Source organism: Heteronotia binoei, chromosome 9 (assembly GCF_032191835.1).
Source record: "Heteronotia binoei isolate CCM8104 ecotype False Entrance Well chromosome 9, APGP_CSIRO_Hbin_v1, whole genome shotgun sequence".
Taxonomy (NCBI): domain Eukaryota; kingdom Metazoa; phylum Chordata; class Lepidosauria; order Squamata; family Gekkonidae; genus Heteronotia; species Heteronotia binoei.
Window position 1 is genome coordinate 27,832,842 of NC_083231.1, and position 18,317 is coordinate 27,851,158.

At 45.2% G+C, this 18,317-nt stretch overlaps 1 protein-coding gene across 1 annotated transcript in view; it reads right to left on the reverse strand.

Moving 5' to 3' along the window:
• Nucleotides 1–18,317, reverse strand: part of SCFD2 (sec1 family domain containing 2) — a 241,667-nt gene that overhangs the window by 212,178 nt on the left and 11,172 nt on the right. Inside the window, exon 3 of the mRNA XM_060246351.1 lies at nucleotides 1,542–1,669. Coding sequence (XP_060102334.1) covers nucleotides 1,542–1,669 — 128 coding nt within the window. The remainder of the gene's footprint in view (nucleotides 1–1,541; nucleotides 1,670–18,317) is intronic.

Below are 18,317 nucleotides of genomic sequence, written 5' to 3' on the forward strand. Positions count from 1 at the left end.
CGGGCGCTCAGCACATCCCCTCTGCAGCACTCAGCAGGCGCTGGAGAGGGAAAGCCCCATTTGGGGGGGGGGCTTTAAGGGGTTGTGGGAGTTCCCCCGACCCCTTAAAGCCAAGAAAAAGCACTGGTCAATTTCCCTCTGGAGTGCTCGCCAAGTTTGGTGGGTGCTCCAGAGAGAAAGCCCCATTTTTTCTTGGCTTTAAGGGGTTGGGGGAGCCGACCCCTTAAAGCCAAGAAAAAATGCTGGTCAGTTTCCCTCCACAGCGCTTGCTGAGTTTGGCGGGTGCTGCAGACGGAAGTGACGAGGCTCAGGGATGGCACGAGTGGGGAGGGGGTGCCTGTCCCCTGCCCCTGCTGGGAGCTGGTACCCTAGACATTTGCCAAGTTTGCCTACTTCCACGCGCTGGCTCTGGGGACGTGGAAAGAAAGCAACTTTAAATGCATTCTCCAAGCTGCTGGCTGGCTTGACTTGGAGAAGTGATTTAAAGAAACATGCCTTCTCCAAGGTGGCTGACGTGGTGGTGGGGGCTTTGAGAGCCACACAACCAGTGTTCCCTCTAAGATAAGTTAGTGTGAGCTAGCTCACAGATTTTTGGTCTCCAGCTCACACATTTTTGTCTTAACTCAAGAAAAATGGCCCAGAGCAAATTAATTTATGGAATAGCTCACAACTTTAACGCTAGTAGTTCACAAAGTGAAATTTTTGCTCAAAAGACTCCATGGCTTAGAGGGAGCATTGCACACAACATGTGTGAACCACAGTTTGGCCACCCCACTCTACATGCAAAGCAGATATTCAATCACTGACCCTCTTCATTGTCCCTCCCTATTGTTATAGTTCTTCAGTAACAGTGCCACACCCCAAACATAGCCTCTGTATCTTGCAAGCCTTTGTAGGTACTGAGTTTCTGAATTTCTCAGGAAAGGGAGAGGCTGCAAGTTGGGGCACAACATTACATGGAGGAACAGGAAGCATGAGTCACTTGTCCACCCTGTTCTGGTACAGCTGGGTGATGTCTGAAGTGGTCTCACACAAATGAGCTATTTTATGCAAACAACTGTGGTATGGGAGACTAGAAGCAAAGAAAGCAACATGGCATGAGTTGAGAATTGAGCAAGAAGTCCTGAGTGGATTTCTAGAATGTCTATGTTTGGGCAGAGGACTCCTTGAACGCCAAACAACACAAACATACACGTCATACATGCTTCAAAGCACTGAAGATAAGAGATGACATTATAGATTTGTATGGATATTATCAGCCTGTAGGCCAGAGTACAGCTGTCCAATTTTTGATTAAAAAAAAAAAAGATTCTAAAATCACCAAGTTGTACAGCACATCACACATGGCTGATCCTCAGATGTTAACAACCCCAGAGTCATTAAAAGCTAAATGCCTTCAGAGAGATTAGTGCTTGACCTTCTTGAGAATAATCTGAATTTATTAAAAGCTTGGAGACAGATGAAGAGAAGCTGCATGAACTGCGTGACGCTTGGTGAACTGGCTAGCTGCGTCACGCAGGCACGCACCCTTGAAAGCTTACCCATGCTCATCTTGATCGGCAAATTTTCTCTGCTTGCGGCTTCCACTAGGTGTCTCCTGACTTCCATCACCGCTTCTTTCTGCTTGAGATTCAGTAAGGATTCCCACAGAGCTTTAGCAGCCGGATCGCTGTGAGGAAAAGAAAGGGAAAAGGCACTCAAGTTTTACACTGAACAACTGCTAAAAGAAGAAGATGACATTGGATTTATATCCCAATCTGAATCTCAGAGTGGTCACAATCTCCTTTACCTTCCCCCCCCCCACCAAACCACAACAGACACCCTGTGAGGTAGGTGGGGCTGAGAAAGCTCTTGCAACAGCTGCCCTTTCAAGGACAACTCCTATGAGAGCTATGGCTGACCCAAGGCCATTCATTCCAGCAGCTACAAGTGGAGGAATAGGGAATCAAACCCAGTTCTTCCAGATAAGAGTCCGCACACTCAACCACTACACAAAACTGGCCAACCTTCTTTAGTAACTTCTGTGCTGTAAATAGTCTACTTACTCTCAAGCTCAGAAATAAAAGATCAGTTTCTTAAATACTGCTGTTGTGTCTTTAAACTGTATATAATAGCTTTAGGCAGGCAGCCGTGTTGAAGCAATAAATGTTCTAACTTTGTTCTATATAGATCTTTGTTATATCTAGGGCAGGGGTGTCAAATATGTGGCATAGGGAGGGCTCCTATCAGGCCCCCAAGCAACTGGCTGTCATCTGCTTCCTTCTCCCTCTCTTGATGCCTTCTGCCTCGCAGCTTGCTTTGTGAGGCTCTCTCAATTGCACAGCAGAGTTACTGAGCCAAACCTCTCTTCCTTTTATTGGCTGAGGATCCTCCCCCTCCTGGTCCCCTGGGGAAGGAAGGAAAGAGCCAGAGCTTCTTTTGCCCAGTTCCCTGGATTGAACAGGAGAAATACAAAGAAAGCACCATTAAGACCAAGTGCAAATTTTTAAGCATGTTTTAATTTTTTTTTTTAAAAAAATTGTGTTTGTCTGTGTCCTTTATAAAGTTTATATCTCTGCTATCTAGCATTACATTTTGTGTCACACAAGGCCTCATCCAACAAGGTCTCATTTACATTAGCTCTGGCCCTCAAAACAAATGAGTTCAACACTCCTGATCTAGGAGCTTGTTACTTGACTTTGTCCAATAACTAGATATTTGGATATAGCTGACATTGGCTTGTATCTAGCCATAAAACTCCAATTCCATCTTTAGAAGAAGGTGTGGCAATTTCAGCTGAGCGCCCCCCCCCCCCACTTTGCCCTAATCCTATTCCTGAGGATCCACTGAAGTCCCACTCCGCATTAGATTCAATCCATTGCTAGGCTTCCCAATCCCCCGACCTAGGCGGGGGACCCCCTGATTTGGAGCCTCCTCCCCTGCTTGCCAAAAATCCGGAAGCGGGGGAAAAATGGCGGCCCTTCCCTTCCCACCCAGCCCTGATCGCAGCAGCTTCTCCTTGCCCCTTCCCTTCCCATCCCACCCAGCCCCATCACAGCAGCTTCTCCTTGCCCCTTCCCTTCCCACCCAGCCCCATCACAGCAGCATCTCCTCACCCCTTCCCTTCCCACCAAGCCCCAATCGCAGCAGCTTCTTCTCGCCCCTTCCCTTCCCACTCAGCCCCATTGCAGCAGCTGCTCCTCGCCCCTTCCCTTCCCCTCCCACCCAGCCCCGATCGCAGCAGCTTCTCCTCGCCCCTTCCCTTCCCCTCCCACCTAGCCCCGATCGCAGCAGCTTCTCCTCGCCCCTTCCCTTCCCCTCCCACCTAGCCCCAATCGCAGCAGCTTCTCCTTGCCCTTCCCTTCCCACCCAGCCCCATCGCAGCAGCGTCTCCTCGCCCCTTCCCTTCCCACCCAGCCCCGATGGCAGCAGCTTCTCCTCGCCCCTTCCCTTCCCACCCAGCACCAATTGCAGCAGCTTCTCCTCGCCCCTTCCCTTCCCCTCCCACCCAGCCCCAATCACAGCAGCTTCTCCTTGCCCTTCCCTTCCCACCCAGTCCCATCGCAGCAGCGTCTCCTCGCCCCTTCCCTTCCCCTCCCACCCAGCCTCGATCGCAGCAGCTTCTCCTCGCCCCTTCCCTTCCCCTCTCACCTAGCCCCAATCGCAGCAGCTTCTCCTTGCCCTTCCCTTCCCACCCAGCCCCATCACAGCAGCATCTCCTCGCCCCTTCCCACCCAGCCCCGATAGCAGCAGCTTCTCCTCGCCCCTTACCCAGCACCATCGCAGTAGCTTCTCCCCACACAGAGACTCCTGCTTTGTTCTACTGCTTCAGACCAACATGGCTGCCCACTTGCACCAGAGACAGTTAAGTGTGTGTGTGAGTGAGAGAGAGAGAGAAAACGGGGGGAGGGGAGGGAACTCTATTATTCCCTATGGAGACTTATTCTCATAGGAAATAATGGAAAATTGATCCGTGGGTATCTGGGGCTCTAGGGGGGGGGCTGTTGTTTGAGATTGAGGCACCAGATTTGCAGCATAGCATCCAATATCTCTCCCCAAAATACCCCCCAAGTTTCAAAAAGATTGGACCAGGCGGTCCAATTCTATGAGCCCCAAAAGAAGGTGCCCCTATCCTTATTTCCTATGGAGGGAAGGGATTTAAAAGATGTGTGGTCCCTTTAAATGTGATGGCCAGAACTCCCTTGAAGTTCAATTATGGTTGTCACACCCTTGCTCCTGGCTCCACCCCAATGTCTCCTGGCTCCACCCCCAAAGTCCCCAGATATTTCTTGAATTGGACTTGGCAACCCTATCCATTGCTAACGAAAAAGTTACTTCCACAATTGTCAAGTAATTGCTAAAGTATACAGTCAGAACCACAAGAACACTATAAAGCATCAATGAGGATCATAACTGCAGGCTTTTTCTTTGTTTTCTGGAACACTGAACTAGTGGGGGATGGGTGTTGTTAGCTTTGCTTTTGTTCCCCAATATATTTTCTCTTCACATATTTGCCCTTTCTAAAGCAAAACGCACTAATAACATTACAGTATAGGAGCCGGTGTGTACACAAGAGTTAGATTTATTTACTTTATAGCCCAGCCATCTTTCTCACCAAGGCAGATTACAGAATATAAAAGCATTGCAATCAGATATCTTAAGACATTCATTGAACAGTGCAATAGGACTGCGTAATTAGAAAACAATGCAAACAACAAAATGTCCAAGGTAAACTATATCATAAACCATTTAAAAAGTGGACTACAATGGTAGGAAAAAATGCTATGAGAGCAAGATGGCAGGAAGGAAGGAAGGAAGGAAGGAAGGAAGGAAGGAAGGAAGGAAGGAAGGAAGGAAGGAAGGAAGGAAGGAAGGACCGACCTGGGGAAACCTGGTTCAGATTCCCACACTGCTATGAAACTCACTTAGGCTGAGGTCAGACGCACAAAAACTGACGAGATGGGCATGGATGAAAGCCAGATGCATGTCGGATTTTATGCGGTTGTCCAAACATCAGCATCTGGCAATGGTCGTTGGCTCGTTTGTGTCCCGAACTGCCATGACTGAGACGCGGACTTTTTTGATAGTACATTAAATCCGGAATAAGAATGCTTTCGACGACTCTCGCGCATACTTTCTATGTTTGAACGCTCCATTGTAGCCGACTCCTTGCAAGCGCACATCCGCTTCCCTGCGAGAGCCCACTCCAAATGATATCATTGCGCCAGCAATTGTTGACTCAGCCTTCCAACCTTCCGAGGCCGGTAAAATATGTACCCAGCTTGCTGGGGGGGGGGGGGAGTATAGATGACTGGGGAAGGCAATGGCAAACCACCCCGTAAAAGGTCTGCCATAAAAACTTTGTGAAAGCAGCATCACCCCAGAGTCGAAAACGACTGGTGCTTGCACAGGGGACCTTTCCTAAATGGGGGGTGGGGGGAGAGGCAGATCGCCCACCTTTGCTGTCTCCCTGCCAGGCGGAGAGACAGCAAAGAGAGTTGCCGTTCTCCCCCCCCCCATTTAAACACCACGGCGGTGTGTTTAAATGGGGGGGAGGAAGATCACCCACCTTTGCTGTCTCCCCGCCAGGCAGAGAGACAGCAAAGAGAGCTCCTGGGCTTCCCCTTCCTTTCTGGATGCTTAAATGGGGGAGGGGGCAGATCGCCCACCTTTTCTGGCACCTTTAAAAAAAAAAAAAGCCAAGCACAATATCCCACGTACTGTGCTTGCACGAGTGTGGAATGCCATCTCAAAAAATGAGGTCTGGTTGAGACCTCTGATCAACCAGCGATGGGACCAACGCTGCTTAGAACTGAAGGATGGAGGGATGTCCAATCAGGAAATTAGTTGGAAAAAAGCTGTGGGGTATAATAGCGACGGGTTAGGGATGGATTTAATGGTCAGTGTGACCATGGCCTCTGTGACCTTGGGCCCAGTTGCCAGCTCTCAGATGTAACTATGGTTGCCAACTCTGGGTTGGGAAATTCCAGGAGGTTCAGGGGGGAACCTGAAGAGGACAGGGTTTGGGGAAGTGAAATACCTCAGTGAGGTATAATGCCGTAATATCCGCCCATCAATGCACCCTAACCCATCAATGCAGCCATTTTCCCCAAGGAAACTGATCTCTGTCTTCTGGAGAGTAGTTGTAATTCTGAGAGATCTCCACACTCCACCTGATAGCTAGCAGCCCTCAATGAAATCTACCTCACAAGGTCGTTGTGTGGATTTAAAGAGATTAAACCCCCATATTCATTGCCCTAAAGTAAGAAAGCAGGATCGAAATATGACAAAAATAAATGAAGGATTTTAACTTTCTAAGTATATTTATCAGGGTTAAAGATATATGACTGATGATTTTTGAAAACTGTGACAGACTAGCTACCACAAAGGTCTAAAAAGCTAGCAGAGAGAGGCATCATGCACCCACCAAGACATATTGCCCAGTCCAGAGATAGCAATGCACAGTATTAAAGCTGCATACTAAGATATTTGTGTGCATGATTGCTAGAACAGACAGTCAGCACAGCTGAGGTCTGTGAAAGCTGTCATCTTCATTTGGCTGCATGTGTATTCAATACATAGATAATGATAACTGGCCATATCATAAATGATTGAGCTAATCTGTTCAGCAGGTAAGTGTACAGACTCATTACTACATCCATATTATTCAGTAATGCACCGCAATCGCCCTTCTTGGATCAAGGTGACTGATATCCAAAGTCTGGTGGTTTCTTAACAAGTCTCCTGTAGCTTCTTTGGCTGCAACCCCCTCAAATCCCCCCAGATAGGATAAGTCTGAAAGCCCTGAAAGATCATGTTTCAGAGGGTTCTTCAAGCTGTGCATTTCCTAGGCAGACTTCTTTTGGAAAAAGAACTCTGCTTAAAAAGTAGCAAACCATCTGTAAGCGTTCGTCAAGATTCTAAAGATAAAGAAGCAGCATGCTGGTGTACAAGAAATATTTACTTGAATTTTCTGGAAGCTAACAGGAAATGCTACACTCTGTTTTGATGAAGAAAAAGGCTGAATACTGAACCATGGCAACAATTTAGTGTTATGTGTTGAACACTGCATGCAGAAAGGTGGCTTCTAAATGAGGACAGCTTCTAAACGGTCATTTGCCTGGTCTCATGTATACAAGAACGATCACTGCAGACAACTTTCCAGGGAACCTAGAACAAAGAGGGTTCCCTCTTCTAGATTTTAGACATCTGACAATGCTTATTTATGGGAAGGCAGACTAGAAAAATGTTCTGACGACATGTTGCTTCCAAAGATTTTTTCAAGGATTTATACATGCCAGTTTTAGAGCGAAGGGGTTATCTGTTGGATTGCCAGCTTTGGGTTGGGAAATACCTGGAAATTTGGGGAGCGGAACCTGAGGAGGCAGAGTTTGGAGAGGGAAGGGACTTCAATGGGTGTAATGCCATAAAGTCCACCTTCCAAGGTGGCCATTTTCTTCAAGTGAACTGATTTATATTGCCTGGAGATTAGTTGTATTCCCAAGGAGCTCTCCAGCTACTCCTTAGAGACTGGCAATCAGGAATCTGATTTGTTGCAGAAAAATGTTAGTTATAAAGAAACTTTTACACAAAGATAAGCAGACTGGAAATATCTAATGTTACTGGTCTCACTTAGGTTAATAACTGAAACCTGATGCAGCTAACAGCTCCCTACCTCTCAGTCTCAACGCTTTATGCTATATGAATTAATGGTATTTAAATTCCCATAATTTTTCAAAGTAAAACATGCAACTGCATATTTTAAAAGCCACACAGCCAACATTAAAGAACTTAAGTATTTTTCTTGAGCAATCCAAGCTTGTTTCCCAGTTTCACTCCAACCCCTCAGACCACTTTGATGGTGTAATCTGCTCTAGACTCAACTTTGGCTGTGTATCTTGGCACACACTCAAAAGCTAGAGGTTATTGTTTGATTTAAATGCCAAAATACTCACTGATAACACACTAGGAGCAGAAGGATCATTTCAGTCCTCTCCCTGGGCAGTCTGGACACACCACCTCTCCCCTCACCCACTCTCTGCCTTTAACAAAGGAAACTATCTCACATCAAGATCAGGAGCTGCAATTAGCTTGTTGTTGGCATAACTTGACTGATGAGGTTATCAGGCAAGAACTGCTACTGAGTATTAAATACCCTCCATTTATAAAGAGTGTGTGTGAAGGACCTCTCCCATTTAACCTGTGCTTCTAACACTGTTGTTGTTAACCATTCATTAGTGCCTGACTCTGGGCGATTCCAGGAACTCATTTACAGGAACTCATTTGCATATTAGGCCACATCCATGTCGGGATCTTATTTGCATATCAGGCCACATCCCCTGACATCACCATTGTTTCACACAGGGCTTTTTTTTTTGTAGAAAAAGCCCAGCAGGAACTCATATGCATATTAGGCCACACCTCCTTATGGTAAATTCCTGCTAAAAAAAAAAAAGCCCTGGGTGAGTCCAACATTAACAAACAAGCAACTATGTGTTCCAAAGCAGACACTGACCTCAGCTTTGCAAGTAAGTTCACTGAAGTTACTAGCTCAGAGCACGTTTTCTAGCTTATACAGAGCTCCAAGAGTTATTTGTGGACTTGACATTGTGTTTGGTTGAGCCTCATTTGTATAGTGTTAGCGTCACTGTGCATGTTGTGTCAGCTAGTCTTGGTGGTGCTACTTTTATTGCTTTGAATATTTTTGTTGAAAGCTGTTGTGGGGATCCTGTAGCATGGAAGTCCAAGGCAGCAACGTTTTACTAAATCCATGGACAAAAACCTCCCAAGCTTGGTCATGTTCGTTTGCAGGGTCATTTGGAGGCAGTTCTTGTTTGCTGCACTTGACAAGAAGAGTGGTTATTTCCAAGCCCAACTGCATAATGTTAGAAACAAGATTCCCGCCACTAAACTGTTCACCTCACTTTGATGGTGGAAAGTACTTATGGCGACCCTGTAGGGTTCTCATGGCAAGAGAGAAACAGAAATGATTTGCTGTTGCTTGCCTCTGCACAGCAGCCCTGGACTTCCTTTGCAGTTTAGGGTTACCAAGTCTGACTCAAGAAATATCTGGGGACTTTGGGGGTGGAGCCAGGAGCAAGGGTGTGATAAGCACAATTGAACTCCGAAGGGAGTTCTGGCCATAACATTTAAAGGAACCAAACTCCTTTGAAATGCCTTCCCTCCATTTGGAATAATGAACGATAGAGGTACCTCCTTTTGGAGCTCATAGAATTTGGAGCCCCCTAAGTCCAATCGTTTTAAAACTTGGGGGCTATTTTGAGGAGAGGCATCAGATGCTATGCTGAAAATTTGGTGCCTCTGCCTCAAAAAACAGGGGGCCCCAGTGCCCCAGATACTCACGGATAAATTTTCATTATGCCCTATGGAAATTGGTCTCCATAGGGAATAACGGAATGCCCAGCAGACATTTCTCTCCCCCCCCTGCTTTCTGATGACCCTGAAGTGGGGGGAGGGCTTCCAAACCAGGGGATCCCCTGCCCCCACCTGAGGACTGGCAGCTCTCTTGCAGTTTCCCATGCAAGTACTAACCAGGACTGACCCTAGAATCATAGAGTTGGAAGGGACCTCCAGGGTCATCTAGTCCAACCCCCTGCAGGATGCTGGACATCCACAAATCTTCCTCCCTCAAATCCCCAGTGACCCCTGCTCCAAGCCCAGAGGATGGCAAAAAAATTCCAAAACCAGGACTCCTGGGTCAAACTGGCCTGGAGAAAAATCATTGCCTGACCCCAAAGTGGAGATCAGCATTTCCATGAGTGTGTAAGAAAGGGCCATGAGAACTAAGCACTGGTGCAACCCTTCCTGTCCTCCTTCCCATGATCTGCCTATGTTCACAGAAACAGCATTGCTGTCAGGTGGCCTTCTAGCCTCTGTTCAAAAACCTCCAAAGGAGAACCCAGCACCTCCTGAGGAAGTTTGTTCTACTAAGGAACCGCTCTAACCGTCAGGACGTTCTTCCTAATGTTTAGCCGGAAACTCTTTTGATTTAATTTCAACATGTTGGTTCTGACCCTGTTTAGCTGCTGAGATCTGACATCTGGCTCGCCTGTGCCATCATCACCTTACCCATCATAAATCCAGATCTGTTTCAATATTGGTGGCATCTTCCTCTGGTGTGAAGGGTTTCCCAAGATGCAGGTAAAAGAATTCCTTGTGCCATGAGATTCAACCCATTGTACACAATTTAAGGAGAAAAGGACATGCAGCATTTTCACAGATATATTCAGACTTGGAAAAATCCCAGGCATGTTGCTGCCTAGCCTATATATCTAATGCTGGCACTGATACTGAAAGATTTACTGAATTCTGTGCAAGACTAACGGTGACAATTTAAGCTGGCTCCTAGCAATTTGAAATATTTCTTTGACATCTAGAGAAGATATAATGGGAGCTGACTGAGGGTCTACATTCATCTTGCCATAAACACAGTGAAGACAAAGAAGCTCTTATCTGGAACTTTTCTCATTTAGCAAGTCCTTCATATTAACTAATGCAAAGCAGAGCTTTTTTGGTAGCAGAAACTCCTTTGCATATTAGGCCACACCCCTGTTATATAGCCAATCCTCCAAGAGCTTACAGGGCTCTTATTACAGGACCTACAGTAAGCTCTTGGATGATTGGCTACATCAGGGGTGTGAGGCCTAATATGCAAAAGAGTTCCTGCTTTTTTTTAAAAAAAAAGCCCTGATGTAAAGTCATTTTTTTCCAAAATAAGAAATTTTAAAACAAAGATACCTGCCACCACCATCAAATAATTAATTTGGAATACCACCCTTCTGCTTCAAAGACCAGATATTTAAGAATGCTTTGTCACTGGGAGGGATGGGAGACTTACCAGGAGAAAGAGAAAGGCTATGTTGCTGGCATCACACAGGAAGTGAAGTCATCATGACAGTTATTTCCAAGCAATGCTCTGGTACTTGGGCAAAAGCTCTATGGTAAAACTGGCTTCTACCATAGGGTGTTTTCGCACTCACCTTCAGCCGGCGCCGCGACCCTCTTGACGACGGAGGATCTGTGCTGATTTCCCACACGAAGCGCTGGAGCAACCAGAAGAGCCGCCAATTTCCGGCGCGAAGCCCGCTCAAACGTAAATCGCCAGGAAGCAGGAAAACGCTTGAGCGGGCTTCGCGCCGGAAATTGGCGGCTCTTCTGGTTGCTCCAGCGCTTCGTGTGGGAAATCAGCACAGATCCTCCGTCGTCAAGAGGGTCGCGGCGCCGGCTGAAGGTGAGTGCGAAAACACCCATAGAGTTTTTGCCCAAATACCAGAGTATTGTCCAGAAGTTGCTGGTGCAATGACACTACTTCCTGTGCAGTGTGTTTTGGGCCTCCCTCTTTTTTCTGATAAGTCCCTCACTGAGCAGCTGATCTGCTGCTGGGAGGCAGCTCCTGGGGACAGGGGACCCCCACCTCAACCAGGGGGCCTGGTGGCAACCCTATTTGTGACTGTATGTTTCAGTTTCTGGTATATTATCTAACAGTGATTGACATAACAAGTCACACAGTCCTGTTGCTCATAACAAATGTTAAATTATATTGCTCAAAAGAAACCAAAGGCCAATTGACTTTGAATTCATAGTAATGTTGGAAATTGTTTTCTGATGCTTTTCCTGACAGGTAAGGCTGATCTTAGCTTGATTACAAGTAGGTTCAGAAGGGCTTAGACATATTAAAAATCAGTTACAATCTCCTTACCCCCAACAGATATCAATAATCAGGCATAATATATTTTCCTCCATAGCTAAAAAGACCATGTATTTTATTTTAAAAATTCTCACTGTTTGCTACTCATAACTGTACTTAGTGATAGCGATCAATGTTAAACCAAGAAATCCCACCCCCCCAGCATTGGACTAAGAAAGTTTTAAAATAGAAACTTCAACAGTTACTGCATGTTTGGAAAGCAGAAACAGGATACGTCAGTGTGATTTTAAGAAACCCAGTGGCCTCAATTTTCCCTTCAGGAGAATACGTTTCTTTGGTGCAAATGGATATAGTGGTTTAGACAGATGTCTTCAGGGGCACGGTGTATAGAGACAGTGGCTTTTCAATTGAAAACATCTGGGAATATCCCAAGGCTATAACATTCCTGGGGTTGTTCCAAATCCTAGTGGCAACAATGGTTTGAAATTTGAAGAGCCATTCCTTCCAAAACTATTGTTTAATTCAGTTGTAAGCTGTAGTCAATCCCTAGAGCAAAAACTGATTTAAAAAGAAAGGGGAGAAAACCTTAAATTACTATTCACTACAATTTATTTCCCCCCACAGAGCCTGTTCTAAACAATGCCACATTCATGCTGTTGACCATATATAAAGTACACAGATCTTCCCCTGTAGCAGAATTTGACTCACCTGCGTATGAAGACATATTTTTAAAAACACACGCATACACACACACAGTACCTAACTGCGCAAATCAGAGCGAAGTGGTTTCTCGATAGTAGTATCAGCCAAACCTGAAGTAAACTTGTTTTGCCTGGAAGCAAACTGAGGTAGGGACACTGGAGCAGCTAGCAGACATACCACATCTTCTAGAACAGTGGTCCCCAACCTTTTTGGCACCAGGGACCGCTTTTGTGGATAGAGTTGCCAATTCAAGAAATATCTGGGGACTTTGGGGGTGGAGCCAGGAGAAATTAGGGGTGGAGCCAAGATCAAGGCTGTGACAAGCATAATTGAACTCCAAAGGGAGTTCCGGCCATCACATTTAAAGGGACGGCACATCTTTTCAATGCCTTCCTTCCATAGGAAATAATGAAGGATAGGGACACCTTCTTTTGGGGCTCATAGAATTGGACCCCCTGGTCCAAACTTTTTGAAACTTGGGGGTTATTTTGGGGAGAGGCGCTAGATGCTATACTGAAAATTTGGTGCCTCTACTTCAAAAAACAGCCCCTCCAGAGCTCCAGCTACCCGCAGATCAATTCTCCATGATTTTCTATGGGAATAAATCTCCATAGGGAATAATAGAGTTCCCAGCAGACATTTCTCTCCCCTCCCCACGCTTTCTGACGATCCTGAAGCGGGGGGAGGGCCTCTAAACCGGGGGATCCCCTTCCTCCACCTGGGGATTGGCAACCCTATTTGTGGAAGACAATTTTTTCACGGGGAGGGGAGCATGGTTTCGGGATAATACAATTGTGCACTTTATTTCTAGAGTGTTTGTTGTGGTGGTTAAGTGTGAGAACTCTTATCTGGGAGAACCGGGTATGATTCCCGACTCCTCCACCTGCACCTGCTGGAATGGCCTTGGGTCAGCCATAGCTCTTGTAGGAGTTGTCCTTGAAAGGGCAGCTTCTGGGAGAGCTCTCTCAGTCCCACCCACCTCACAGGGTGACTGTTGTGGGGGAGGAAGGTAAAGGAGATTGTGAACCATTCTGAGATTCAGAGTGGAGGGCAAGGATATAAATCCAATGTCTAATTATTATTATTACTACATTGTGATATATAATTAAATAATTATACAACTCACGGCCCAGTTGCTAACAGGCCATGGACCGGTACTGGTTCACAGACAGGGGGTTGGGGATCCCTGTTCTAGAAGGCATGTCTTTCCAAGACGCCCAAGTCCAACCTCTCTCGGACTTAACAGCTGGACGGCAGCCAACAGCAGTGGCCTGAACTAACTCCATCTGGGAAAATTCTGTAACAGTTTTAGAATAATCTTCTGCCTCTGATGAGAGGCCGCCTAATATCTGAGCAGTTGAGCGCCTATGGACAGCATGGTTTAGACTAGGGTTTCACCTTTTGAGCTGTTGTGTTCTTGCAAACTAAGCAAAGCCAGCTAAAGAACAACAACTCCTCTCCTCAGGAAATATGCTGAAAAGACGCATTCGACAGGCCTGATTGATAACAGCTGCAAAAGTTGCAATAGTGAGACAGCTCCAGCTATCTAAGCAAAGCCACTGAGTATCTGCTCTCTCTGCTCTCTCTCACACACACACAAACACACACACAAAGTTGAGCTGATGTCTGCCTTATAAGTAGGAACCAAACCCCCTAAAACAGCACTATCAGGACTGTTCCTCTCCAGTCCTGTCCCCAGCCCTTTCTGTATCTTCCACATGAGGCAAGAAAAAGAATTGCAACACCAAAGGCCAATCTATCATTCAATCGGTTTGGTTCATGCAGAACAACTGCAAAGGCCTTCCAAACTCACTTTTTGAAACACTGCACATCTGCACAGATGCTGTTGAGTCAAAACAACCAGCAGCCACCCCATCACTACAATAAACTTATATAGGTAGGATTTTATTAAGGCACAGTGTTTTTCTGTTTAAACAATTAGCTGCTAGTTGGAGAAGTCATGCAGCAAGGACCAGAAGAGGAATATAACTCAACTGGGCTATGTGAACATGAACTACAGATATATATAGATGGATACACACATACACACAGCAAATAAGAAAATATGCCCAGTATTACACTTCTAAGTACCTTTGTGTGACTGAATGCAGCATCCTTGTGAATACACATTACAGATGGATATGCTTAACTGGATAAAGTCTGCATGAATCTGTTTGCTGTGGTCAATCAACTTTCAGAGAAGGTTTTCAGCATGCCAAACCCACAAAAGCAAACCATTATCTGAAGCTTGTATCAAATACCGTATATCCTGCAACTCAACATCTTGTAAACCTGCAGCAGAGGATAAGCATCTTTAAACACAAGATTATTTATTTAACACTGACCAAAAGAGAACAACAAAAAAAGTTCAGCCTCACAATCATAAAATCTTCCTTGGTTTTAGAATAGCAGATCAGGTTCTTAACACTTCAGAGTCTGAGAGAAGGGATAATGTGATATATTTAGTCACATTATGTGTATGTGATAATCAGTGTTCCCTTTAAGCTGAGTTAGTGTGAGCTAGCTCACAGTTTCTAAGCCTCCAGCTCACACATTTTTATCTCCGCTCAGGAAAAATGGCCCCAGAGCACAATAATTTATGCAGTAGCTCACAACAATGCCAGGAGCTCACAAAGTAGAATTTTTGCTCACAAGACTCTGCATCTTAGAGGGAACATTGGTGATAATCCAGCTGCCTAGAAAATGAGATTTTACCAAGGGAAAAATCAATGTTTAGCATATACACCAACATCAGTAGCCAGTACAGTTCAAAACAGGCTCTTTTTAGCTAATCCATGAAAGGTAACTGACAATGCTAACCTATTAAAATGGTAGCATTGAGGGTCAAGTTGTGGGTTATAATCCCCAACTGAAGGACAACAATTTAACTGAAAGGCTGTAATTTAATGTTTTAAGACTGGCCAGTTCCAGACATTATGTAAACATTTTGTCAATCAAAATTTTATTACGAATCTTGATATCAATATAACCAGGGCTTTTTTTGTAGAAAAAGCCCAGCAGGAACTCATTTGCATATTAGGCCACACACCCTGATACCAAACCAGCCAGAACGGTGCTCCTTTGCTTCCCTGCTCAAAAAAAGCCCTGAATATAACTAATAACAAATAAAGAAGCCTGTAGAACATTTCATGGAATAGTTTCAGTTTCAAAAATTTAGTGTCAGTAACGAAGGCAGCCTGCTGAATAATGAATCTATATATCACCTTGAGCTCCTTGAAGAACCAGCAATGACATAATTAAAAAAGAGACAGACACAGTGAACACATTGGTTGTTGTAGATTTTCCGGGCTGTATGGCTGTGGTCTTGGCATTGTGAGACCTGACGTCAGCCCGGAAAATCTACAACCAACGGACTCCGGCCGTGAAAGCCTTCAACAATATACACTAAACACAATTTATAGGTAGGCTTTCTAGTTGAGACGCAAAATGGATTACAGTGTGCACAAAACACTTATCAAAAAGAGTGTGCATTGTACAGATCGAAAGGCAAAACTTTCGATCTGTACAATGTTTCAGTATTAAAGTACTGAGTAAAGTTTCCATTGGGTCAAGTACATTTAAAACACAGTAACACTAAACACTGCAATTTACTTTGGTGAAGGTGCACAGTTCAACTGCCTCAGTAATTATAATCAAAGCATGGATTCTCACCACCTCTCTCTCCCCCATGTTAAACATTGTTTGATTTAGCTATTCTTATGCCCATTAACATTAGCTTGAACCTGTAAATAAGAACATAAGAGAAGCCATGTTGGATAAGGCCAATGGCCCATGTTGGATAAGGCCAATGGCCCAACACTCTGTGTCGCACAGTGGCCAAAAAAAAAGGAGGTTCACAAGTGGGGTTAGAAGCCCTTCCACTTTGCCCCCCCCCCAAGCACCAAGAATACAGAGCATCACTGCCCCAGACAGTTCCAATAATATGCTGTGGCTAATAGCCACTGATGGACCTCTGCTCCATATTTTTATCCAAACTCCTCTTGAAGCTAGCTATGCTTGTAGCTGCCACCACGTCCTGTGGCAGTGAATTCCATGTGTTCATCACCCTTTGGGTGAAGAAGTACTTCCTTTTATCCGTTCTAACCCTACTGCTCAGCAATTTCATTAAATGTCCACGAGTTCTTGTATTGTGAGAAAGGGAGAAAAGTACTTCTTTCTCTACTTTCTCCATCCCATGCATAATCTTGTAAACCTCTATCATGTCACTCCGCAGTCGACGTTTCTCCAAGCTAAAGAACCCCAAGCGTTTTAACCTTTCTTCATAGGGAAAGTGTTCCAACTCTTTAATGTTAAGGTCAGCAGAAGGTAAAACATAAGAAAACCATATGACATATGGGGACATAAATTTTCTATTACATCATCAAACTACAAATGGGTACCCCCTTCAGATGAAGCATATTTAATGAAACACTATTAACGCTAAAAATAAAATTACAAAATGTACATGCAAGCACATTTTATTTTAGTTATGTTGATGCTGACCAGTACTTTTGCTTTTAATAAAGGGAAATAAATAAATGAGAGCTATTAAACCCAAGCTCAGCCTTTGTCATTGCTGTTAGTCAACGGCAAAGAGGTTCAAGGGTTGTGAAGCCAGCCTGTCCTGGAGGGGTGTTGTAACTTGGACACTGGGCCATAGTTGGAGTCTCAGATCTTCTCCATGAAACACAGCATCTTTGATCAGCTGTTGCCACTCCTTGAAAAAACATGATCTGGCCATGGTGATCCATGTTTTGATCCTATCCAGGTCAGAATATTGTAGTGCACTTTTATGCAGGACTGTCTAGAGAGTCAGTTCGGTGTAGTGGTTAAGAGCACAGTCTCTAATGTTAGGAGAACTGGATTTGATTTTCCACTCCTCCACATGCAGCTACTGGGTGACCTTGGGTCAGTCACAAGCTCTCTCAGAGCTGCTCTCTCAATAGCAGTCCTTGAAAGAGCTCTCTGAGCCCCACTTGCCTCACAGGGTGTCTGCTGTGGGGAGGGAAAGGGAAGGAGCTCTGTAAGCCACTCAGACTCCAAGATCAGGGCAGGGTATAAATCCAGCCATCTCCTCTTCTTCCTCTTCCATTTAGAAGCTTTAATTGATATAAAATGCAGCAATTATATTGCTGGAAGATCTGCACTGGCTGTCCATTTGTTTCTGGGCACAATTTAAATGGCTGGTTCTTATCCTAAAGGCCCTAAACAACTTGGGACTGGGGGGTTCCTGAAGAACTGCCTCTTCCCCACTGCCCAGCCTATCAGTTGAAATCCTCTTCCAGACCCCTTGTTCTCAGTGAGCCCACTTGCAGGGTTGATCTGGATGGCAACCAGAGGCAAGACTTTTTCCTGGTGACACTTGTCTATGGAATGCCCTCCCATTGAGACATGCCTGGTGTTAACTTTACTATCCTTTAGAACCAGGCCAAAACATTTGTCTTTAGCCCAGCTTTTAATTGCAATGTCCCATCTTTTTACCTGTTTTACAGTCGACGTAGTCTGAGGACCCTTTTATGGGTTTCATTTTAGGTTGTTTAATGCAGTTTCAGTAGCTTACTTTTAGGGTCTATCCAAAGTAAGTCAATGAACTAAAGTCCCCTGTGCAAGCACTAAGTCATTACCAACCCATGGTGTGACATCACATCATGACATTTTCTTGGCAGACTTTTTACAGGGTGGCTTGCCATTGCCTTCCCGAGTCATCTACACTTTACCCCCCAGCAAGCTGGGTACTCATTTTACCAACCTTGGAAGGATGGAAGGCTGAGTCAACCTTGACCTGGCTACCTGAATCCAGCTTCCACTGGGATTGAATTCAGGTCATGAACAGAAGAAGGAGACGACTGTAGATTTATACCCCACCCTACTCTCTGAATCACAGAGCGGCTTACAATCTCCTTTATCTTCTCCCCCCACAACAGACACCCTGGAGGTAGGTGGGGCTGAGAGAGCTCTCCCAGAAGCT